The sequence below is a fragment of the Temnothorax longispinosus genome, chromosome 6, assembly GCF_030848805.1.
Source record: "Temnothorax longispinosus isolate EJ_2023e chromosome 6, Tlon_JGU_v1, whole genome shotgun sequence".
Lineage (NCBI taxonomy): Eukaryota > Metazoa > Arthropoda > Insecta > Hymenoptera > Formicidae > Temnothorax > Temnothorax longispinosus.
Genome location: NC_092363.1, coordinates 3,509,387 through 3,537,256, shown reverse-complemented (window position 1 = coordinate 3,537,256; position 27,870 = coordinate 3,509,387). Strand labels below are relative to the sequence as shown.

Here is a 27,870-nt window from a genome sequence, read left to right as displayed (position 1 = left end):
GTAAAAAATTATCTTAATTACAGAAGCACATATTTCGAAGCAGCCATAAACCTAATGCAATTAGTCTCCTTGCTCTACAAAATTAATTAGTTATACCATTACATTTTCATAATAAAAGCTGCGTTTCTGTACGTTTCTTTCACGTGATCGTGTAACCTGACAGTATGATTCTCCTCTTTCCAACACGACTGATGAAGAAACGCTAATTAAATACGGGCATTCTATGGACGCGCTTTCGTGTCTCACTGACGATACGGAAATAGAGCTGTGAAGAATGGAAATTTTAGTTATTGCTTTAAAAAAGGAAATGTTTGATAATTTCAGCACATTAAGAAATATTGTTTTGTTTCCATTATTGTACCCTACCGTCTCTGTGACATATAAAAACGTATTGGAGTGGTGTTCTGTCCTCTTGCGAATTACCGCCGTATTTATTCATCTTCCTTCCCCGGTACAATCCCAGTTTTCCACCCTCTTCGCTTTCCCGCGGTCGAGTGAAAGGAAGAAACGAACCGGAGGGAGATATTAGGCGAAATACTTTCAAGCTGTCTTCTAGAAACCGGGCGGGAATATTTTACGAGATGTATAATTTGGCTGGATGTACGTCGTTCTGCAGAATTTACGATCGCGCAAGCCTACATCGGACCAGCGTTTCGGTATATAGCGCTCCACATCGTTCAAAATTCTATCCTCCCTCCGTGTTATTCCAGTCCCTTGTCCTCCGAAATATCCTCCTCGTCGAACGCGCACATGCGGCGCACGCGGCGGCACGTGTCCTTTGGGTGACGCTGCAACTTGAGGAGATTTGCCGGCAGAATGTCGTAGGTCGCGCGCGTGGAGTTTCTACTCTAATGCAGTTATATGTTTACGAGGTTCCAGAAATACCGGGCGACATATTTGCGATCGCGTGTACCGCTCGGCCGCTCAGGTGGTTACTCGGTTAGACCCTGCGGTGCTGCTGGGCGATTAATACGGTAATTTAAGTTTAAGCTTGTTAAGCGGACGACTGGCGCGCGTAACTCTGATGCGCGAGGCGCTAATCGCCGCTAAATAGGCTACGATATAAATCATCCCGCGCTCGTTCGTTATTAACAAGGGCTTCGCAACGCGCAATTACGACTTCGCTGCAACGCAAGATGCGCCCGTACCGCTTCAATCTTGCTCCGCGCCACGTAAGATTCGCGATTTTACATCGTCGTGCGACATCAACTCCCTTATCCGAACACGCTGTCAATTTTACGAACGCATATCCAATGTGCTACATCATGCACCAGGTAATTGACTAAAATCAAGGACCATGTTTTATGACGTGCCGCGCACACTGACACAAATGTTGTATTTGAATAGTACCGAGAAAATCTTGTATCTATATTACTCAAAGATTCTACGTAAATGTGCGACAACATCTTCAAACGAATCTTAGGAGAAATTCACTGTCGAGAGTAGCGAAAGAGTGTATTAGAGGTTTCCGCATCAAGCTTGTACATGGTAAATGGAATCGTTAAAGGGACCCTCCGGTTACGACAGACTCGCGTATATACCGTACACGATCTTCGCAGTGATTAATTCCACGTCGGGTCCGCCCCGTCGTGTCTCGGTCTATTGCTGTACCCATGTGCAATGATATTATGGGCGCCATACGCGTGTCATATCCACCGTAGCCTGCGCCAGCTTTGTCGTAAAATATTAACACGCGGTAGGTAGACTTCGTAAGACAATACAAATGTTACTACGAGAGCGAGATTTTTCTCAATAAAGGATGCTCCCGTTTCATATTGAGTTTGTCATGAAATATGACGCAGTCTACAAGGAGATTAAAGATATAAAACGATTGATGATAAAATTGCATAAAATAGCAATAATCAAATTATTATTTGAGAGTCTCAGCTGTATATTTAATTACGTCGATGATAAAATTCATTGAGTTATAGACGTTATCATAAATACTAATAGTTATAGATTTTTATTTTACATTTATTTTACATGATAATTATGCTTGAAGTAATAATTAAAAAATGCAAATATACACATGTGTGCTGTTGTATGTATTACGAATATTTTAGCGTTTTAAATCGAGATTGGCGAATAATTCTTAATCACTATTAGGGCAGAGATTGAATTGTGTATCAAATAAAGGTATGTAACGTCGTTATGATAACGACGATGGAACCAGTTCCCCGAGGTTACTGCAAGACCTCATTGTGTTCTTTAAATCGCCGCAAGAGTTCATTGGAATTTATGCAGCATAGTAACTTGAAACTTCTTCTTTACGTTTGTACGTTTGGAATACTCTTGGGAGATTTATAAGTTTATAAAACAGCTTACCTCTTAGGAACTGCGGAATATCCCAGAAAATAGAAGGAATACGCTATAAATGGTTAACGTAAGTTTCCTCGTAAAAAGATTGTTCCACTTTCCTCTCCGTTTGATTTCGATATCTCTTTTGTTTCTTATGGTGTCGTAACGCGCGAGTATAAAAAATTTATGTGTATTATAAGCAACATTTACGATAATACGCGTAAAATAAAACAGAAAATCTTTCGTCCTGTGAATTTGAATTATACACACGGATACATACACACGGGCTAGTCCTTGATATGTACATCAACGAGACGTTATCCACACATGACAGAGTGCACTTTGAATTTTTATCAATATCTGTGATAGAGAAGCGTTAGAATAATCATGCACAATTCTATTCAATCGCATGTTTTGTACATTGAGAGTAAATCCTTTTTTTTCGACACATTTACTTTATTCAATATGTGAATGACAGTAAATTGTCGAAATTCGAAATATTCTTAACAATAGAGGGAAATGTTGCTGTCGATTACGCTTGTTGGATTTTAAAATCGAATATAAGAATCATTGGATTCACGCTAAAATTCAGCGAGAGCTAGTCGAACCAAGTTGTCGCGTATTGACGTGATTTTCTCCAAGAAGGATGTTGAAACTCACTTTCATATTTATGAGCTACGTTATGCGGAAATGCAAACGTATGCAGCACCAGTCATTTACGGTGCACTGACAATCATGCACGAGCGATGGAACTTCATGCATGTGATAGCGATAGAGCGTAATATAACGCCTCTCGCTCTCTCGCTTCTATTTCCATCGCTGTATGTATAATAGCATGTCTTTATGACGTAATCCTTTGACCGAGAATATTGTTACGAGAAAATTTGTATCTGCGCTCTCACGGCCATTTTCCTGAAAGTCCTGTTCAATCATCTTTGAAGTATTACTCTCTGTATTTTAATATCGCGTATCTCAATTTGTTCGCATAAAGTATTTTGCTGCATATTGCAAAATAGCGGCCTTTGAAAATACTTTGTAGTGCTTATTATTTCGCTCTGTCTCCATAGATCCTAAAATCTTGTGGATGAATAAAACTGTGATTCTGTCAGATAAAGCGTCGGAGTTATATAAAATATAATTCCGATTTTATTGAAGGCTTCAAATCTCGTGTTAGCGCGATCGAATAAAATATATAGAAGATATCCCTATCAATCGAGAGTGAAAAATAGTGAAACTCATGCTCATTGTTTTCCGTCTGGATAATCTATCGAAGCGTTAAGTCTACAGATCAGTTTCCGTGCGGATGTCTCATTGCCGGTTGATTAATTCTTATAATCAGAAGTTTCCGCAGTAAATGGCGCTAAGCTCAAACCTTTCGCATTTTTCCTTTTTACGTTAGAATCGAAGGAAAGTGGTTTCCCATTCATTAGTTCAAATTGATCCGTGTATTTTGTTAGATAGTTCTATTTTATTCTCATACAGTAAAATCCAATATATTCAAACGACAATAACTGGTTATCGCGGGATTATAATGCTCGTGTAATAGCTGGCGAAAAAGTGCCGGATATAAAGTTCACGAGCTTCAAAATTATGAGAATATGCAAAACCATTTCTCACATGTTAACCTAAGAGCAAGGCAGATTTACGATTTCGGGCGTATTTTTGTATGCGAATATTCGCGCACCACGCTCGGTTAATACCGCTAGTCAACTACGGACATACGCGCTTCTTTCTCATCGTAAGTACTTTCCCGTAGCAACTTTGTATACTCTTGTTATAATTTATGTCCTATTCAAGCACCTGCGCGCCTTCCCGGAATTCCACCCTCATCCTCTACTATAAACTATCGTGTTGCGAGTTCCCCGTAAAGATTGCACGATGATATACACCCGATGCAGATAATTAACATCGTTTACGGAACGTTCAGAAAACTAGGCTGTTAAATAACTACGTAAATAAATGTTCGATAGTCAAACGAATATATGTCCTGCATGGGAAAGAATATCGTTTTCTTTTTTCAAACGAGAAGAAACGAGTAAATCAGTTATATAAACACATGCATGTTCTTCAGAATAAGATAATTTTTATGTCTTGTAGAATCTATGTATATACTTTAACTCATTTATCAAAAACTTTGTGTCTAACACGATGCGATAATTACGTAACTGTGTAACGAAAACGAACTAAAGGATCACAACGTAGTTATCCTATCTCTCGCAAGATCAACGAGAATGTACGTGGGCAGAGAACTTTCTGGACAGTGAAAATTCCGGCGTAGAAATAAAACGCCCCTGACAAAGCTACTGCGACGACACCGCTGAGTGCGCGTAATTAGTTATATCCGGAGGGTCTAGGCACTGTTCTCTAACGAATTTCTCGCGGTGGTAAATTTTATACTTCATATACGAGAACAAAGCAACAAAGTTGATATCAAACAGCTTTCCCTCTTTCACTTTTACATCAAAGAATTTGTTACCAGTATACCTGTTAATGGGTCATTTCCTCTAACATGTCTTTTCCGCGATGGATTTTATTTTTCATACTTCATACCTCATACAATGCCTTGCAACGATCCTTTAATGTGCTTCCATTTATGATAGAATTCGTGGTATGTTAGAAACACAAAAGTTTATAAGCGCATTGTTTTGGAACACAATTCTTTGTTACATGGCCTTTCAACGAGTCATATTTCAACTTTTCTCAGCTCGGGAAATTGTGAGACTAAACGGAAAATACACGTCATCTGCGGCGAATGAAGACAAGAGGAAAGAAACGTAATAGAAAAAGAAAATGTCGCTGTGGGTATCGGCTGCGGAGTATCCAATTAGCCGATGCTCGAAAGACGAGTGGATGTTTCGAAACTCGAGAATGTCTGTCCGTATCTTGGTTCGCCTCATAGATCGATGGCGAACCATAGAAGCGAGTACAATAATGGTTTCCAAGATAACTTTCGTCCTGTAAATCCTGTTTTATTTTTTATTTTTGATGTAAGATTAAAAAAAAGAAATAAAGTAAAGTCTATAAAGAACAAAATTTAGAGCGTGATAAAAATATTCTTGATAATAAAGACACCCGCCATTTGGACTACTGCGCTTTTTCCTGAGGTGTTACTGTTTGTTATGTGCAAGGAAACTACTTGACTTCCCTTCGTCGTCGACAGTTCGGTCCATTCTCTACTCTTCGTCACTGATTGTCTAGCTTTTTCCGAAGTTTCAGCATTTTTATACATAAGAAATGTTGATATGTTCATGTATAATAGTATATCGTAAAACTGGCAAATCTACCATTATAAATGAGAACGTTTTATCTAAGACTTGAGCGTCTTATTGTTATAGATAAGATCCAATGATGCTAAATCTATTGCTCACGGGTGTGTGTACGAATGTATATCTATCGAGTAAACGTCGAACTTTACATACTCTGGCGAAATTATCTCTCGTTTGATGTCGCTTACATGAACAATCTTGGAAGTATCAACATGATACGTGAGATGTAAGTCATTCATCGTGTAGCTACCTCAACACGCGCCCATTGACGCGCACATTTGTGTGAGTTGCGCAATGACGTTAAATTATCCATTAACCACTTTAGAGGACATTAAGTCAGTACGGCCGCGAAATTTCGTCGCTCCACCGTATACGATGCCTCAGAGGATCCAAGGTGCCTTAAAGATGTAGGGCGCGGTTAACAGCACGCATTTACACCGAGCTCCGAAGCCACGGAATGTCTCAGGCTAACTGATACTGTATGACATAAATTCCTTATAGCCTCTAAGAGCACTTTGGGTAAGCCGCATCGTTGGTTTTCTTACCCGAACGGTATTTCCATACAGGTTTAAATGTATCGCATCGTTACGTTGTTGTGTATATTTGATTGCGAGACATCAATGATTACAGTGAGACATTCTGTGACAATTATATATATGTAGAATATACATACATATAAATATTGCAATAGAAAAATTGTTCTATAATAATGTGTAGTGGGACATTAATGTTGCGTTCTGGATGACGCTCGAATAAATACTTTATTACTGACAGGGAATAGAATAAATGTAATAGCTTAAGGCTTAAGGGATTTCTTGTCTGTAGTAATCGTGTACGTTCCGATTTACCTGTGTTACCGATACGTCACTTGAGAATGTTACACTGTTAAATTCGTAGTAACAAAGTATACTCAGTTTGAGTTATTTTTAACCATTCTTATAAGTCGCCGCTGCTCCTACTCAATATGTCGTTATTTAACCAAAACAATGTTAATTTAATTAAACCAATAAAGTTAAAATAATACTGTTTTGTATTAAAATAATAAATTTCGACACACATATGGTAGTTAAAAATAACAAAGTGTTACTGTTTAACTCAAGTATTGGTTTAAATTTCTTTTAATATTTAACGGTATAATGCAAAATGCCACTGCGATTTATATACGTTGAATATTATTGTTTCAGAAACTAGTTTATATGCTTAGGTACAACAAGATATAAAGTTATGCAGACGGAGCAGAGATGTATTTGTATTATTTACATATAGAGAGCATTAATCTTAAATATTACAGATAAATGTTATCAAGCATTATTAAATTACTCGCGATAATATTCATGAAAAATCGATCATCCACATTATAATTATGTTTCTTGTTCAGACTTACAATAAAATTAGTCTCGTATAAAATTAATATGTCAATAAGTATCGTGAGATGTTAATGTAAATGTCATAAATTTGAATCGTATATCCATATCACATTAGTTTGTGTTATAATATCCAGAGATCTTTCACAAGTTTGAAATTTAAATACTTATATGTGCTAATAATTGATAATTAATATATATATTCGAGGAGAACTAAAATTGGTCTATATAACGAATATTTTATAATATCATATAATAATTAACATTGAGATAGAGAAATTTCCTTATATCAATTTACTTATATCACGTTGTAGCGACGATAAAACCTAACTATGTCTCTTATGGCCTATCTTGTTCACAGGGACACTATCAAAACAGACTAGTTCATTGATGAACGTTACTCTTTCTTTCATGAAGCGGGAATATAGGGTTATAAACTTGAAATTCCTGAGAGATCTTGTTTGTATATATCGTTATAACGTGGATACGCAAATGGCTATAAGATATAGCAACGAAACATCACCGGGGATGTCGTTGACAATCCCTCAACGACACATCTGATATACATGGCTATGCGTTGAACCCTGAACGTTTCACCCGAGACCCGAAACCTCCGTACGTCATCATCCATACCGTACGTCTTCCATTCATTACAACGTGCAGTTGGAGAAATATAGATACCAGACCACAGTAGGAGAGGCATTCGCGCGACGAGAGGTGGCGTCGGCAGTGGAATAGCTAAATCGTAGCGTGCGGCTTCGTTGTACGCGTTTCCTGGATCCATTCTGACGCGTCCGTACGTAGAACTGGATCGTCATCAGTTTCCGTATGTTAGTAACCAAGACTGACGGCGTATCCTACCGCGAGCGCGAGGCGATGTGCTTCGCCTTCGATCAATCAACCCTGCCGTTTCCGACTCCACTCGTTCGGGAAGGGGTGGAAGTCGAGTAAATTACTGCGAAATGGGTGTAGCTTACGCCTTACCTATTCTGGCTGGGTTCCTGGGCCGGGATTGCATGCCACAAATTATCTGCGTAGAGACCCACCTACTAATTCTCTCACTTTCTGCTGCTATGTCACTGTTTTCTGTCTCCTACTTTTCCTCGGTTTGCTTCGTTTGCTTTCACTCTCGATCGTAACTATTTCCAGAAGTATCAAAGTGCGAAAGAATTCGCGGAATATACAGATACAGGCATACAGACAAAATTGCATTCCTTGACAGAATAAACAATTCTCTCTTATACGCTCTCTCTCTCTCTCTCTTAAAAATATATATATGTCTTATTACATTAATCTCATATTTTATCTATAATCTTTAAGCTATGTCAAATATATACTTTGTAATAAAATATGAAAAGCTTGGAGTAATTTTGGACAGATAGGTAAATGAGTGCTTAATGTCCTCAAGTAAATTACATAAAGCCGTATTAATGGCTCTAGTCTCGGCCTTCGTCATAAAGTTTGAAACTACTCTACGAGAGTATATCAGAAATAATGTGTGGAAATACGTGGCTAAAGTTTATACACGATTGAGCTTAACTACGGCGAGGAAATTTATCCTCGCAGATTGGACTAATTATATTAACGCCTAATAACGTCAGTATGTAATACATTTATCAGTTTGGAAAGAAACGCAACTTTGTTACAAAATTAACCGTACAATGAACTAAATGATTCGATCGATAGGTATTACTACGATGTATCATTTATGAGCAATGAAGCATATAACTATTACTATCCTGCAAATAGCATTTCAATCCAATTTCGTGTTACATCAATTCCATCCGATCATAGTCTATTGAGCGTACAGTGCATTAGTCGATGAATGTTGCTTTGCCAATACATACGTTATATGAAGTATAATGTATGTACAAAGGATAATCGAGAAATATATGGTCCTTGAGTATATTTAATGAAGCATAATCAAATATTGTATCGTAATGCGGCAATTAAACAGCGCAACACGTTGAATAAATAATTAACAGAGACAGTGCGATGCGAAGAAAATTTATTTTACGTATAGAAATTCAATAATGGATGTAATTTCTTTTGCACGCCATTCGATCGAATGCTCTTAATTAGCAAGAATCCTTTATGAACTTCCTGACATGAGCACGGCACGTTTCTCGCGTTTATATCCCAAAACACGGCTTTAAACAGTACCGATTTTATCGCTCGTTCGTTAATTATTCTTTTCTTTAGGGTCCGGTGGAGAATTCCGATGCTCTCGTGTACGCTCAATTAAAACAACTTGCGCGAGTCGAACTAATACGAGCCATTAACACCGAGGGAAGAAAATCCGATTTCCGAAGAGCAACGTCTGAACGACATGGCTATAGCACGACGAAAAGTCGGAAGCGAGTGAGTGCATTTAAACGGAAAACGTGGATCGGGTTAATGGCAATATTTACATATGCCGTTTCTGGCTTCGATCCATTTCTGTTTTCACCTCCATAACAATTCTTAATTAAAGAAACTGAGAATGCACTTCGTGTTGATGGGCGCGCGCGGCCATTGCAGATGACCATTAATTTGATTTAATGGAAATAATAATAGCGCTGATGGCAGTCCGTTGCGCAATAAAAATAATTATAATAATAGTTTCCGCAGCCCGGTGACGAACGCGATAACGAATAGTGACAAGCGCGACCTTTTTTTGAATTCTATGTCGCGCACGTTTCTATCGGCAGACCGTCGATTGAAAATCAAACCGCAATATCGCAGCTCGCGTATCCGATCGTCGAGGTTAAATTTGATGACGGAATTACTACTATTCACGGAAACGGTGCATTGATGCGTGCTATTGTTCTCTTTGTGACACCACCGGAACAGAATCGAACTATTAAATATTAAAGAAAATCGATACTCTTGCGCAGAGAGAGAGAGAGAGAGAGAGAGAGAGAGAGAGAGAGAGAGAGAGAGAGAGAGAGAGAGAGAGAGAGAGAGAGAGAGAGAGAGAGAGAGAGAGAGAGAGAGAGAGAGCGAGAGAGAGAACTAATTTAGGATACCACCCTCGCATCGGATAATTTGACGTGGGCGTGGAATGCACGATAAACTATGATAAACGCATGAACGTAACGGGCGATCAACTCCACGCTTTGTCAATGTTATATCGCGATGAAATGGAATGCACTTCAGTTAAGTTTAACACATTAGACAGTACGCGACGCGAACTCGAAAAAAGATAACGCCACTTACGTATGTTAGCCCGCTCGATTAGGTTGATGGGCACCTTGCGAGCGCACCGGAGGTACTCGGAGAACAATACACTTCCGGTGCGGTTGACAAAGACGCACGGCGCGTACACCGGAGGTTCGGCATTGACGGGAGGAAGGACGGAGAGAAGGACGTACGTTTGATTCCGTGTGGGACGGCGCAATACATCTCTCCTCGGTTTACCGGTCGCTCGCTGAGACGGAAGTGTATCGTGCCCGACGAAGCGGGCACATCCGGCTCGCAAGATTAATTGCCAATAAACCTCTATTACAGAGACCTCTTCCCGCACCGTCACTCTTCTCACGATATCGTGTCGTTTCCCGGTCAATCGCTTCGTACGCAACAGCGCCGATCGCCTCTACTTTTTAGACAGACCCTTTGATGAGAATAACGAGATAATCCGAATATTAGATTATTCAGTGTCCAGGCTTTTGCAAAAGAGAAAAAAAAGAACGTGCGAAAATGCAACGATGAAAAATCATTGATCACGCAAAAGATAATTTATTATAGGAACGATGTAACATAATTCAGAGACGCGCAATTTATTCCTCTCGGTTATAACGATTCACGACCGTCACGATTATTCACGCAATACGAGCTGTCTCGAAACAAAATGCGCTGTCTCGCAAGAAGATTGATAATTTATTATACCGCTACGAAGCGTCTAAATTTAGTCTACGTTCCGAGAGTTTGGATCATAAACACTTGTACGATAAAAGAAAATACATAACATAAGTGCGCATTAGCAAAATGTGTTTCTATCGGTTGAGATATCTAGTTTTATTTTTAGACTAAAGCGTGTATTTGCATTTCAACTTAAGTGTTTTACATTTCAATTTGATATAGTGTGAAAAACATTACTAACAAATTGTTACAGGTATGCATGTGTTTTTAATTACAAGATCCATGACTTCGCGCTTGGAAATTGCATTTATGCAAATGGGGTGACTATCTGAAAAATTTGACATAGAAAAATGATGCCAGTTCGCGTGCTTAGAAGCTGCGTGATTATGCATGCAATAAATCTCGCTTCGAAATCGCCAAGTGAATGCTTAGGAACACGTGCGAATCGATCGTAGCCTATCTTGCACCTCGGCCTGGTAATCGAGGGAAATTGCTTTCATCTGAATTCAAAAGCATGTACGGGGAGATCAAAGTTCTTACGTGCCGGCGATGACGAAACGAACGGACACGATGGTGCGAAGAACTTATCACGCGAGCGTCGATTAAAGTTTCCACTTTGCACCTGGTTTCATGAATTTCTCAACTATGATTGATCGTTTCGAAGCGCTTTGAAAATTGTCATCCTCCGTTCGGACACATTCTAAGCGAATGTTAATAACGGATGACAAGTACATCTGATATGATAATACTGACGACTCATGGATAATTTTTATATTAATCCGAGATATAGTTTCTCCGCTTTTCGTATGTGAGATATAGATTCGCTATGATTGACACAATGCGCGTAATTTGGAAGCCAACAATACCTCTACCCCTACGTAAGAATACGGACGGAAAAGTTTACCGCTTATGAGCATCGACAGAATCGATATCCGCATATCACGAAGGTATAGAGGAAAAAGAGGGTGGCTGAATGAAAGAGAGGGTAAATTGATGGAACGCTCCGATTAAAAGCTAATGACATCGCGTTTCTACGCGAATGACGGCTTCAAAGGAAAGCTTTTTCTGAAGTTCGTCGACTTGACAAACGATCGTAAGGCCAACAAGAAACGGTGTCTGGCGCGAACCATCTTAATGAAATGGTCTTAATTGAACCAATTGATTAATTTTTCAGCATTACAAATTTCCAACTTAATACGCTTTTATTAATAAACAAGAAGTAATACGGGAGATAACGTTAAATTTGCAAATAAAAAAAAGATTTGCAAATTAAGTAATTTGCAAATTAAAAATACAAAGTATAAGAAATTTTTAAAATTATTTTTTTGCTTTTTTATGTAATATGCCGGTAAATTTATAGTTTACTCATTTGCTTTTATATGTTTAGCAAATGAAAATAGAGAAGCGTCTATGAATATTATTACTACTATACTATTATCTATTACCAACTGGCGGACTATGATGGAGGTCTAGCTCTGAAAAGCGGATATTTGTTTGGGCGAGTCTATGGAAGTCCATGAAAGTCCACAAATCTGAGAATATCCCTTCCTAGATTTATAGCGATCTCTGTAATACCCGCGATTTCCAAAAAGAGTGGACGTGCGGGAATATGTCACTCTCTGTGCGACCGTTTTCTCGGGGAAATCCTGCTCTTTCATACGGCGGTACGTGCGTCGCGCTTGACATATGCCACAAATTATTATTTTGACATTTCAGATCGCTTCTTATTTCTGCATCAGGAGCTCCCAATTCCCGTGTCTCGCGAAATCGTGATGCAGAAGCTTTCATCAATCATTTCAACAAAATGAAAATATAGATAGCCGGCGGCGACAAGAAAAATTATGCAGAAAAAGGACGGCCGCTCAGAGCTGAGATACATTATTATCTTTGTTTTTTTTTCTTGAGAGTTACATTGCGTTTTTTTCCCTGACTATCCAAGAGATGGATATTAATTAGCAAGTAGCAGTACAATATACGTGCTCAAGCACGAAATAACAAAGGGATAAATGTCGTTAATCGTGGGACATTTAGAACAATCGCTGCACAGAATGTAGATTTTTCTTGCGCCAAGGGAGCAATTAGGGACTCTCTCTATATTCAAATTTTAATGCCTCTCAGTACGTTTTGATGTACCATTTAGAGGGAACAGTGATTCATTAGAATACATTAAAAAGTCATATTACTGGCGGAATATATGTTATCAAAAATGGTTGGCAGAGAAAATTTATTTAACCCGCGATGATATATAACGATCGCGATGTAACAGCGCATACCGTTATAAATCTCCATCGTATTTCCATCGTAATTTGTGATGTCTCTCTTATCTTTACACACAGATAAATTCACGCTTTTGTATCAACCGGGTAATTTATTGTGAGAAAGGGCTTAAGATCTCTTACATATCTCGCGTCCTGTTGTTACTCATTCACTTTTCGACTACCCGGTGAATAAAGCCGATGCTGGGTGACGCCGCATCTGGTGCCGGGGACAATTAGAGGGACTCATGAGCCATCGGAATTAACACTTACAACGGCGCGAGCGAATATTTACCGGCGCATTATACGGCCCGTAGTGTGCGTGGGCTTGTTCGCGAGACAATAGACTTGCCGAGTAAGCCGTCCCGAGAAGCGCGACGATACACCGAGAATATCCTCGTTGAAGATCGTACAGACGCTTGTCGTGGAGATACTAGGGGAGGGTATTATATCGGTGATTATATCGGTGGATGCTGATAGTGAGAAAATGGAACCTCGATGTCAGCAACTGGAGGATATCACTCCAGGCCTCATTGACCGACCTCTTCACCTCACGCCAAGAGGACAATACCGATCGCGAGAACTTGCCTTCGTCGCCACAATTGAGCAGCCAATTTTCTTCGGAAAAAGGCATTAAAGGCGACAAACTTGTTCGTCAACATCAAATGAATATGTTCTTAGAGCAGTCAAATCAGAATCAAACGGATATTATTAGCATATTAATAATTGTACTTTCAAATATGCTTGTTATTAATTTAAATACAACTGTATGGTACTACATGATCTAATCACACTTGTTGTTAATTCCAGATTGTTGACTTTTTGCTACTTGGCAGCGCTGAATTGTTGGTTGCTCCTGTGTCCGGCTATACTTTCGCACGATTGGCAGATGGGATCGGTTCCTTTGGTTACATCTTTTACGGACACCAGAAATCTCGCCACCTGTATATTCTTCGGCGGTTGTCTGGTTCTCACGTACAAAGCCTTCACGGATTTCGAGGTAAATATATAAAATTTGATAATTGTAGATTATAGTCAAATTGTGCTAAAATCAAACGGAATATTTGCATATAAATTATTATGCGCAGTTTACAAATATTCCTCTAAAAAGCGCGTTGGAAACATCGTTTACTATTCTCACTTTACAGTACAGTATCATGCAAGTCACGCTTTAATGAGAGATTTACGGAGAAATTTTACGTGAATTCTTTTACTTTATTATCGACGAATCGACGTAAAGTTATTCTTTTCAAGTGATCAGTATCGTAGATACTTGCCGACGTTATTGGTCACGTTACGAGATCATAAAGCGGAATGACCACTAGTTATCGTCCGCGAAATGTCATCCCGCGGTTAAACGTTTCTGCCGCGGGCCGGGCGTAACACAAGAAAAACGTAGTACTCCTGTACCTCAATACCTGTCGGCTATAGTCCGACAATGATGAAATTGTGCTTGGCTCGAGAGTCATAAAAGAAGTTTCGTAGTACCTACATGACATAAGCTTGAAGTCAAACGATAAAAGCGTATCTCGTAAACCACTTCTGTCTTCTGCGTCTTTTGGATCAGCCGTGACGGTCGTTGAGCCTTCGGCATAATGACCTCTTTAAGGTTCGCTGTCTGTATGTCGATGTCACTTTTCCTCAAAGAGGTCATATCTGTGCTTTTAATGTCACCTCACACGCTTGACTAGCCGCCGGCAGTCACCTAGCTCTTCGCAGGCACGAAGTGGAAACAGACGTCTTTTTCTCGAACGGGGTCATCCTTAAGACTCTTACGCACTATATCTACACATTGCATTTATAAGAGAGGGTTCGAAGATTTTTTTACAAAAAAAAAAAGTATGATTGCTTTCTATTCTGTAGTCTTTTGTGTACATCTGGTACAATTTATTGCTTTGCGCAGTTAGGTTTCGCAACTTATTGTAGGTCTCCAACTTATATGTATTTGACTTCTTCTTATCCTAATATGAATATTAATATTTGCAATATTTTTCCAAAGAAAACCAAGAAAATGAAGTTACATGTGTATTTTTATATAGGAAGTTTCTATTATATGTATATATTATATGGATAGTGTCTTTCCAAGATTTTGTCTAGTAGATTTGGAATACAATATGAGTTACATGTGATCACATTAAATAAATTATTGTTGGTAAATTTCAAGATAATGATGCTTACTGTCACATACTAGAGTTATATCTTTAATAGTTATCGGTGGTGTCATACCTAACGTGATGTTAAAATAACAGTCTATTCTGTGAAAATAGGATTACTAAAATAATTTCAATCGATAAATAATAATATATTATGTAGCATGTTTATTGTATATGTTCTAACCACTTAGATATAATCAGTGCAGAAGATTTGCTTATTTGCTGCTTATATATTCTCTCGATTTGTCTCTCTGCATTTTTTTTGTGTCTGCAAAGGAATTAACCGACGATTTCATTTCAATGCATTATCCTCCTTAAGCTTAAGCTTGCTCCTTGCGCTAATGCTGCTTCGTTATATTTAGAGCTTTCCTCAAAACATGTTATCACTGTTTCTAATTTTCATTATTTTTTAATCTTGAAAATTTGCATGCAATATTTTTCTTAAAATTTCTAATTTTTTAAATTATTTTTTAAATTTTCTTAGCTTTCGACTATGCGCGGATACCTATGTTTTCGTAGTTTCTTGTTTATATCATACGATTTGTCACAAAAATTTATTATTTATTCATGTACAAATTAGACGATGGCAATAATTTTGATGAATCTTGTTTATTTATGTTTTCGATATTATTCTGAAATATTGCATTTGCGAATATCACGGTATTTGTGGTAACTTTTAAATTTTCTTCGCTTTTATTAACGAACTTTTATTATTATTCTTATTTTCTTCTACTCGGTCTTTTACTTTACTGGAGAATATCGTTTCTATTGATTCTCGCTGAAGATTTGTATTGTGTCGCGTATTTTGGTTGCGTTTCTGTATGTGAATTGGATCACGATGCTGCTGTTATACCACTTTGTACTGATGTTTCGTCTTTGATAATGCTGCACGTCTTTTACTGACGTAGTTACATCTGTAAAGTCATTTGTAAAGTTACTTTTCGATACATTTCTATTCTCGTTTTCCATGTGCGCATCATAACAAGAATCAGACAGTGAATTCTTTTATATCAGCTTGTTTTATTATTGTTAAAAATCGCGAAATTTGTTGGATTTTTTAAGCTTGCGATAATTTATTCTTTCCATTTGTGATTTTCCGTAAGAATTATGTCACTAAATCTCGCATTAATTTATCTTGAAATTTGTTCCAAACTTTTCTAAAAGACATCGGCTGCGCTGACGTCGCGACGCTCGCAGTAACTTTCCAACTTCTTTTATAATCGCTAAGTAATATGTTCGTGCTGCACTTCTGTACATGAGCTGAATGACGTTACCTCTTCCATAACTCTTGACATGTATTTCGCATTTCGTGGAGTTGGTTTTTTCTGTCGACAACAGCAAGCAAATAATTATCTTGTCTTCCTTCCGAATATTTAAATCATTCTATGACGTCTCTTCTTTCGCGTCATTTTTACATTGTCATTTTTTACATGATCAATCTTGTTATGGTAGCTACAATAAGTTGTGTTGATCAGATTTATTATTCTTTTTATGCTGGTTATCTTTCACGTTTATTAGAAATAATTATTTCCAATTTTTCCAACACTTCAGCTTTATAAATAAATTTCTGTTTCTTCCAAATCGTCGTTAATACTAATTCTGTTCTTTCCGAACTTATCATATTTTGATATTAATACTTCAACGCACTATACGATCATCAATATCGTTAATTTCTAGATATGTTATATTTATGACTTTCCTTTAGGTTCATAGGTTTCTTTCTGCTATTCATAATTTTCCGCGGGTCGTCGGGTGATGCGATCTTGAATAAATTATATTAAGGCTCATTGTTAATTGAAATTGTTCCTGCAGCATTTACGGTAACTTTTTGATTTTTTCTCAGATTTCAATTCTCATTTTGATTTTTTCGTCAGTGTTTTAACATCCATCAGATGTTTGGCTGAAGCAGCAGTTGGACATTGGTATCAGCTAATACTGTGATGGACTTTGTATTTCCCTAGATACGTCTTTGAGTGCGCATGAAATACCGATGAATGAGCTAACAGCAAATCGGCCAGTGGATGACTTTTAATTCCACTGAAACCCATCTCAATCTCCGTTGACGTCGCATCATTATCAATTACAGAATGAGTCCTTTCTAGAACGCCAGAGTCGTTCTCAGTTTTCATTTTAACTGTGTCGATCCATCATCGACTGATGGCGACGTGAACACATTATTTGTATGCTTGCTCCCTTTTTCATCAGATAAACTCGACGAGAATGACGTCGCATTGTTGGCGGCAACACTCTGAACCACTCTGATCCCTCGAGTGATAATACTCGATATCAATGTTCACAGTTTTCCACGAAGACACGCTCGTGGAAATTTTTGTTATTAATATGTTTCCCTCATCGCTTTTTTTTTTCAATTTCTTCCATCATTTCCAGATAGTAGAATATTGGACTTTATAATCGAGGGGTTAAATGTTTATTTCTGTTTTCATATTTTGTTCATGATGTAAATTAATCGATAAAAGAGTTGAAGCAGAAAATCTGCTAAATTCGTCTTTGTTTTGATCAGTGAATATGTATGTTCTCTACTTTCGTATCGATATTGTTGTTCAAGTTCTATTTTTCCAGCAAATTAGGTGCTGGTATTATTTTTTCGTCGTCTACATTGTAATCAATTTTGTCATAAATATCCATTGTTGAAATTTTCCTTTCGATGCTCCATGTGACATTCATCTCTGCCTCTTCGCATTCGAGTTCATTTTCGAATAATTTTTCGAAGTACAAACTTTTTCTCATATATTTTTTTTCTCGTTCATATAATTCTACGACGTGAAAGACATGAATTGCACGAGCTTTAGAATCCGCGTCTGTCATTTTATGTGTTTCCATTTTGATATACCGTTACCTGTCTCTTCATCTTCTTTCTTACACGAAAGTGCATATGTAGTGCATGTGCCTGTGAAGATGCATGTCGCAGTCCGGTGTTCTCTTCATCGTCGTGGGATAACGATCCGTGCGTGTCGTGCAATACTGTAGGTTTATGAAGCATTCCATTTGTCTTGTAAACATATACTTTTCTCTTGAGGTTACCTACATTTTATGTGCGATACATGTTTCTGATATTCCGATTTACGCAATAACTTTGTATACGAACATTCAGCATCCACATTGTCGATTATTATGAAATCAGATGTGTATTAAATGTATTATTTATTTCGTAGTGTAATATGCGGATAATAATGTATCAGTTCGAATATTTGATACGGAAAAACACATGACGGTGCGATATATTTTCGGTTTCAAAACACCTTGTTATTTTTTGTACACTGTGATAGTCTGATAAAATGAATAAAAAAAATATCAGTATTGAATAAAGATTTTAAACCAGACGAGAACTACGTGCTAAAATAAAATCGCACACAAATTTTTATGCTGCATTGCTTGAGTCGCTTACTCTCGCTCGAGTCAATATTTTATAAATAGCAACCTGACAGTTTGAAATTTCAATGACTGCTTTTCGAGTTTCTAGCATTGCCCGTGCAGTCTTCGCTTAATTTAAGTGGCTGCCCGGATATATCATCTTTATGCGGATTTAGTCGCAAAAGTCTTAAAATGTTTTCTTTCATTGTTTATATGATTGAACATACATTTTGCTTACACTTTTATCATTTGATTTTTCACGATACGGACTAAATGAAATAAAATTCCAACAGAGAAAAAATGACATCATCAAAGTCTTAATCATTTTTTTCTTCATTTCTCAATAAAATATTGAAAACTGCTATTTATTGTCATTATAGTCGTAATACTTTCTATTCTTTGTAAATGTGGTGAGTGTTTTAAAGCATTGTTGTTTTAAAGCACGATTACGTACGATTTTGTTCATTAATTGATTATATATTCATATATTGTACATCAAATTTCTCTAAAAAATTGTCGATACTCTGAAGTTTATCTTTCCAAAGTTAAGAGGTTACAGATCGAGATATGATTTTAAATCATTACTCGTTATACATTTAAAACTTACGAGTGCATTTAATCATAATTTTACGAGTATGCGAGTTGCGTAAAAGCAACATAAACTTACTCAAGTATAACATAAACTTTAATCGAGTACACTCATCCGGTAAAGATGAAACTTATGTACACAACAGTTTGCTCGAAGAGATTTCGATGTAGTAGCGTTAGATTTAACGAGGATTTAAACCCTATATTTATCAATGAATGTCTGAAATAAGATATCATATTTTTCTGTCTTTTTTAGCAACAAAGGCATCCGCCTCTGGTTCTTGGTTGGATGTTCCTGGTGCTGCCGTTCCTACTTGCGTCCAATCTTTTCTTCACTGTCGGTTTTGTCGTGGCAGAACGGGTTTTATATACGCCGAGGTAATTTTGTTAAAGTGCTATACTTAACAATACTAAAATCGCGATGTTTATTGCCACTAGTGACATGAATTCTTGATGTAATTTTACAGTGTTGGGTGGATTATTTTGATCGTCTACGGTATGCAGGTGAGCTGGGTCGCTGCACCACGACGGAGAAGTTGGATCACTACAGGCGTAGTTCTCCTGCTCGTTTTAGGATGTTTCAGAACGGTTCTTCGGAACAACGATTGGAGATCTAGAGAAACTTTAATCAAGTACGTGATAACGGATTTACGTGTCACATGTTTTATTAATCGTTCGAGAAACTTTCTTGCTTTACGAGGATAAAATCCTCGCGTTAATGACAAACATAAATAATCGTTCTTACTGCACGCAATCTCATCTGAGCCTCGCGATTACGACAAAAATGATTTTGTCACGCGAGGATGCCGTAGACATTTACGGCGAGTGCCTAGTTCTGACTTAAACAAGGAGACTGGCATAATGCCAGTGGTATATACGTTCAAGAACTTGGTGCAGGCGCCGATTGCCTATGTATGGGGTCGCAAAACATAACTAACGTAGATATGGGATGACGAGGGTGGTACGGTCGTGTCGAGGTCGAGAGGATGGTCTCGTCTGACCTCAAATCGCCTTGTTTCAGAGCGGGACTGCGGTCTCTACCCTACAATGCCAAGATGCATTACAACTTCGCTAATTTCCTTAAAGACACGTCGCAACCGAACCTTGCGGTTCACCATTATCAGTTGGCCCTCTGGTAAGTGTGTTTCTCTTTCTCGCACCGTATATAAAATTTCTAGATGCATGTTAGAACAAAAGTGGTATTCATTTATTCGCGTGGGAACCACGATCAACATCATTACAAATATTTAAGTGCTTTGTGGTTTGTTGCTGATGTGTTAATCGAGAGATCGCACATTTGAAGGTATCGAATCACAGAATATTATATAGTAATTTGAAACGGAAAAGACATATTATTTTATGTATAGATATATAAAGTATTATAACATATACATTTTCTGTGCTTCTTGTGTTTTATACTTTAATAAGTAATTCTACTCTTAATAGATTAATTGAGATTAATTAATAAGAAGATTTCGTCAGATCGTCCGTTTATTTTTAAAGTTCTACCTTAATAAATGTTTCCGATCATGGGTATGAATTATTTTATTCGTTTTCTTTCTTTGATATGCTTTAAATATTACACACTACAAAACTGATTACATTTCGTTACCATCGATTTATTATTTTCCAATAAATATTTGTGTTGACAATTACCTACAAAATAACTAAATCGCACATATAAAAGTTTATATTAAAAAGTTTAATAATAAATAATATACACAAGTATGGAAGACATTATATCGATTTCGTTATAATTGAAGCAATAAAATTCATCATTTCATAAAATATCATAAATCTTATTGAATTGCTACATTAATACTGCAATATGCGAGAGTAACATTTTATAAAAATATTATACATAACTTGGTTATATTTACTTCAAGCATCAGATTTTAAAAGATTAACAAAAATAAATGTACCAACCATCATTTATAACAACATACTAACTCGCCCCAATTAAATAATTCAAGTATAGAAGGCTCTTAAATCCGATAAATTGTATTTCACGTAGCTGTAGCCAGTTACACGGCTATCGTATATCTTCTCGAAATGGAGTGAAAATTGGAAATATTTTTAGGATTAGAGATTTTATTGATATACATAAATAATATTAGAAACATATAATGAAAAATATTTGAAATATAACATTTCTAGCATTGTTTACGTTTCAAACCTTTCCAATAACAGTAACATATATATTGAGCTGTCACTGTTAAAATGTATTTGCGCAAGAAAAATGTTCTGATCGCAAATGCAATTTACTAAAATAAGCAGAATTATGTGAAAAATGTCTTTAAACATTGGCGCTAAACTTGTCTGGTGGTTGTACAAACAGCGTGCCAGATAATCATCAATTCGCAGTTGTAGTTGCTTCGTGTTATGTGATGAATCAAATTATATTTTTGAGACTAATTTTTCGCATCAATTATTTATAAACAACTATTTGGTAAACTGCGTACTTCTAGTACATCTCTGGTGACATGTTTCTGAACAATGTGTATCTATTGTTATAGCTGGTTGAGATATTCTGTTACAAAATTACTTCGAATTTTTTTATTATTGCATAATTGGTAGTTTCTATTGCGATTAATCGCTCTAAAGAGAGTTTGTAATTATCAATCGAAATTCTATAGAAAATCTCCCGTTTATTCTATTTTATACTTACGTATCAATTTTGATAAAAATTATGGATGAATAGAGATCAAACACAAATTCATGAATATGAATGTTGTTTTGTAAAAGAACGTGTCGTTACGGTACACATACGCTTGTGTCCAGCACGGTTTTTTAACTTTTATAGAGAATATCATGATGAAAGGGGAGAAAAAGTAATTGAGAAGATTTATTTATAAATTTCAGCATTATTGAGGAATTTTAATCACCTTTCAGCTTCGTACCTTCTGTAACTTTGTAATAATTCTTTCATCTTTGGGATATATATATAGACGGTGGTAAATTAATGCATAAACTCAGCGGCACAATATAATTGCAAATTCATGATTTGCATTTTTTTAACCAACTCGCCAAATGCTTGTTTTCTACCTTAGGTTTTCATAATTTCCATAGGATAATGTTATCACAGAAATCTTTTAACATAATCACATTTATATTTGTATTGTTTTATTATCTTGTCTTTATTTTAATTTCTTTACCATTATGATCTATTTTTATTTGCTTATATATTTCTTCGTGCGTGACAGAACAGACAGAATATCATACAAGGGTAGGCAACATAACACAATCTTATTACGACATGCAGACTCTTTTCTCTGCTTCTCAACTACCCTTTTCCCCTATCGCGTTTCTCGTGCATAGCGCGAGCAGGGTTGCAGCAAACCGACAAAAGTGCATTAATTAGCCGTAGCTCGACTGCGCTCGAGATGAAGTGGTAACCAGTCGTTCGTTTTTTTTTTATTTCGTTTCTTTTTTCTCTCTCTCGTTCTCTGCCTCTCCATGTCTGTTCCTATGTTCCTGCCTGCGCATTTTTGTCCTACGTGTATTTCGTGAATTTCGTTATCCCGTCCAGCACAAGAAACGCTCAAGGGTCATCGCGACGCAAAAAATAATCGTCTGTTGGAAAAATAAACGCATTCTCGTTTCAAACTTCTGTGGCGTGTACTTTTGCGATGTGTCATGCGATTCATCATCGGGCAATCGTCTGCGGTGTACCGATAAATCGGGTCGTCGCCGTTCCTCTGTACACGTTACCATGCGCGAGCGCTACGTGCATTTCGCAACGTATCGCGTTTGGATTGTTTCATCGTAATATCAGATTATTTGTCTACGCGAATGCAATCAGTCCGGTAAACATATCGAGGAAATGGTGATGTGGCGCGGGAAAAAAAAATGCCGAGGATAGATGAGGAGGGAAGGGAAGAGAGAGAATTGGTTGGCGTGACAGCAGCTGCAGCCGCTGCGTTGCAGAAGCGGGCGGCTGCAGCCGGATGAAAATTGCATTTCGGCGGTACACCCGCGCTCGTCCAGTTCGCTCACTTGTAGATCTCATTTCCTACGCTGAGCTTTCTAACCGTTCTGTGCAGGTCGCACTTTTTTTTTTCTCTTCCTCTCTCTCTTTCTTTCTCTCTTTCTCTTTCTACTCTGGCTCCTCTTTTCCGCCACTTTTCGTTACCATCGCTGCATCGCGCCCTACGGATCGACTGATATTGGCTCTGAAAAATCGAACCTTCAACTAACTGGCAATTTCCTCCGTTTGTTTTGTACGCCAAATCATCGCATCGTTCGCTATTTTAGCCGACGCATAACGTGGCGTTGGATCGTAGATTGGCGAAAGACTGCCTTCCTCTCTTTTACCTCGTGCTCGAAATAACATTTTACGGTCGTATCGCCTAACGTGCGATTCCATAAAACTCCGCTCGAGAATAATGGCTCGATCCTCCTCGTACATCTCGCGTTTCCACCGTCTCGCTGCGTCCCGTTCATTGCCTGCAACATTCCGCTTTAGTTTTGATCCTCGCGCGACGAATTAGTTTTCGATCTGTCGTACGAAATTTCCCCGAGGAGATCCACGACGAAGTTTCTGCTCCCTCCGGAATATCGCGCCGAGTAAGTAATTTAAAGTAGCCTGAGATTGACCTGGTCCGTGCACGAGTAATAATTGAGCGTCACCGGAAGAACATAGAGTTCTCTTGAGGTATTCACTCCAAGGCCCCTAGCTCCCCATCTTTCTCTCCTTTTCTCTCTCTTTCTGTAGCGCTTATTGCATTTGTGGAAAGAATGGCGCGAGGTGTCTTGAGAATTATGACCGAAGGATAAAGCGAAAAGCGGTATGAAATGAGAAAGAAGAGGCGAGCATACTCGGTCGATGGAACGTCATAGAATCGAGGTAAGACGCGACTTTTCTGTTTGCTTTTCATTCGCCGGAAAAAGCAGACCGTATCGTGAAAACGCATTCCTTCGCTCTCTTTCATTCGTCTCTCTTTTCTCTCTTTCCGATTATTTTGGTACATAGTCACGTTACTCTCTCGACAGTCCGCTTTTTCCTTCTCTTGGTCAATAGCCACGAAACGCCAGAACTTCATGATTTAATTCTTGCTTTTTTTATATTAACAGATCTCTTTTATTGTATCAATTTTGCGTGTATCTTTGTGTGTGTGTGTGTGTGTGTGTGTGTGTGTGTAAAAACATAATCACTTTTTAACCTTTTAATCTTTTAATCTTCTGTTTTAATAATAATGTATGTGCGTGCACATCTATAATTGAAAATATATTCCTTTTGTATGAAAAAAGATTTGATTAAATTAATCATGCAAATAAATAAATCCTTCCAAATATTCTCACCTTTTAAACCTTAAAAAAATTTATTGTTTTGCGTAGAAATAGAAGAAAGAACTTAGTTAAATAAGCAGCGTGGAAATTTGGCTGTCTAAAAAGTACATCAGCTTTAAAAATTTTCGGTTATAGTCGATATCATTATTTATGATTTGTGGCAAAACCAGCATCGCGATTTGCGCCATTTTCAGATGATGCATTGTTGCTGGATCGTAGATACCGGCCGTGGATGAGATATATAAACCATCAGAATTTTACACGGACATTATACAGCCGTATATTTACGATAATGCATTATTTGATTGCAGTTTTACGACGCCGTGCTTTTACTATTATTCAGCCCAAAGCATAAAACCACGCTCAGTGTGTGCAGGTCCTGCATCTCGCAGTAAATCAAGTGCGAAGGAAATCCCTTGAATACGCTGATCCGCAATAAAAATTCTCGGGACAATCGCTCGTAGAAGGAAACATTCAGAAACGAGTCATGGCTATACGACGATGCTTTGCCTGAATAATATCGACAGTCTAACAGTAATTTACTGCGTATTGCTCCCCGAGTGTATTTTGCAAGAGCCATCCGCAATACAAAGCTATTCAATTAATACAAATGACTTTTTACACTCGGTTTACCTTTTTATCTAAATGAGAGCTCTCGCATTGACATTTAATCGTTTTATACTGATCTTCCATAACGTTAACGACTTTTTTTTTATATAAATGGAAAAATATAAATGGAAAATACTAGAGTTATTAAAAAGTTCATTGTGTATATTCATTGCACAGTATACTCATTAGTTCAAAGAGTAAAGCGGAACTCTCTTGCGCTCAGTACAAAAATAATGGAATAAAGCTACCATAATTCAGTTTGCATAAGACGCGGTTGCGTTGCGTAAGACTGTAATAGCTATACGAGAAACTTTGTATAGTTGTTTAGTAGCGTTCGCTGTATCCTAAGTATTGCGATTTTAATAATGCTCTACGGATGAAGCTCGTGTGTATTTATGATGTTCAGCTAAAATAGTAATATTATCTTAAGGCTCATAAAAGTATTCTATGCTCTTGACTGTGACTGTTATTACGTCATTATTATAGAGACTATTACGCAAAGTGTTATCGAAATGTCATATTATTACTTTTTTGACATATATGTATATTATATGTATAATTATTTTGCTCGTGTGAAACTTAGCACTATCAGGTCGATCAAAACGTATTGAGCCAACGTGAAACGTTCATGTATACAATGAACCCGCAGTGTGGAGGGTGCTATGAAAAGGGAAGCCGTGCGGTCAATTTATCCACCAACGTTTCCGACGTACGAGAGTACGAGCAATGCGAGCCTATAGTTTGCTCATCGATTCTTCGCAGTGCAGCGATGTTCCGTCATTGTTTCACGTTCGCAAAGAGATATTTATAGCAATGCCCTAGCAACAGTTTAGAATTATACTAACCATTTATATTAATACATATTATTCAAGTTTTTCATGAAAAGTCATTAAAATTATTTTAAATAACATGAATCGTACATGGTGACAATCGACACATTCGTGATAAGCGGTAATAAATATTATCTTTAAAAATTGTTAATATTTATTTAAATATTTAGATATATATATTTAATTTTTATGGAATAGACAAAACGTGTTTTTAGTTGCAGTTTCGTATATGTAACAAAATTAGCAAACAAAAATCTGACATATAGAATATAGATATATACAATACGTTACCATCTAACTTCTTTATCTCACTTTTTCTTTTAATCTTCAAATCCAGCATCGTCGCTGTCTTAACTTTACAATGCTTTGCCACCATAAAGCTAGTCTAGCGAAAATTACAACAAATCTTGCTAGAATTAAACCATCTTAGATTAGCCGTCAAGCTTTCTTTTACGGGAAATACCAACGGTAAATTGCGATGCGACGACTTCGTTGAGCACGGTATTCGAATCTAAATTCAATTTATGGCACCGATGCGCCTGAAATCACCGTTCCTCTGTTTGTTTCGCTTTTGAGTGAAAATGTTATAAAACTATTTTAAATTAATGTTTTGTAATATTACAGAGGTTGTAGTTTTTTGTTTTTTTCCGTTTTTAATAAGCATTTTAATTTTTTATTTATTTGTTATTAAAAGAAACTAATTACATGAGTCTATATCGGAGAATACCTACTTTTTCACCTAACGAAATTAAATATAATTGCCTTGTATGTACATATGCATAGAGAAAATATTGAATTATATTTTCTCCTAAAATAAATTAATTTTTAATTGTTTTTCTGTAGCAACGTTAAAATTAAATTTTATTATTTTTGTAATTATTTTTATTGGGTGATAATTAAGTTTGCGAAATTGTAGCAAATTTAAGAAAAGTTTATCTCTTGTTTACGAAGATATTGATATTTCATACATTTGTCTTCTCTCTTTTATCGTATACTTTTTTGGTAGCAAAAAGAACTCCGTCATGTCAGACGTATTAAGGTATTCCTTTCATGACACCAAAGTCTTAAGAATTAACTGATTTTTTGGTACGAGAGAGTTAAAATGCATATCTTTACGCCAGAAAAAAATTAAACCACATTACTGAACATATAAAGAAGAATTATGACTTTGAAAATTCGATATTTTATATGTGACGTTATCGAAAAAGTCTATTTTCTACATTTCAATGTAATAATTTGTTTATCTTAAGATTTAAGATATTAAATATTAACTGCGCTACATATTCGCTAAACTCTATACTTTCGATAGTGCCGATAAAAATACAGAGTCACCGAATATTTAAACAAAATATTTATGTTAAAAGTTGACTTGAAATGTGGTTTATAGATGAATATTTTTAATGGCGATTTTCAAGGAATTATTTGGCAACGCTGCAAGCTGTGCGCTCATGTCACACTTCAGTTCATCACGTACGGTTTATTATCAACTTTTATTTTCACAAATTGTCCCTTATTTTTGCCCACATTACTCCTCACTTTATGTTTCTTATCACTTATTATTATTATAAAATCTCTCTTTGATAAAAAGAAAATGTCACAATATTCTTTGATTAATGAAATTGACACTTACATTGATACTTTTGTTATCAACTTCACATTTTACAATCGGCGCCCTGAAAAGCGCAGCGTTGCCATATTGTTCTGACAGTAAAATTTACCGAAAAATAAAAAATTTTTAAATACACATAATATTTTCACTTTTTTCTTATAATTAAACATAATAATTAATTATAACTTGATTTTATATAAGTTTAATGCAATATACAAGAGTTTGCTGAGGCCCTGCTTAAGCGCCTACAAAATACGCTCCTCCATGAAAGGAATACCTTAAATAAATGTTAGACAGTACTCTCTGTACAGTTCGTATACTTGGCAATTTCAACTTCCGGGAAATGATGCTGTATGGGAAGGCAGTCGGCGAGGAAGGATCTATCTGGGGAACATAG

The 27,870-nt window shown here is 36.9% G+C and overlaps 1 protein-coding gene across 1 annotated transcript in view; it reads left to right on the top strand.

Annotated features, from left to right (window-relative positions):
• LOC139814245 (protein O-mannosyl-transferase TMTC1-like) overlaps nt 1-27,870 on the top strand; it is a 120,991-nt gene that overhangs the window by 74,794 nt on the left and 18,327 nt on the right. The window contains exons 7-10 of the mRNA XM_071780371.1: nt 13,834-14,023; nt 19,393-19,514; nt 19,604-19,768; nt 20,158-20,271. Coding sequence (XP_071636472.1) covers nt 13,834-14,023; nt 19,393-19,514; nt 19,604-19,768; nt 20,158-20,271 — 591 coding nt within the window. The remainder of the gene's footprint in view (nt 1-13,833; nt 14,024-19,392; nt 19,515-19,603; nt 19,769-20,157; nt 20,272-27,870) is intronic.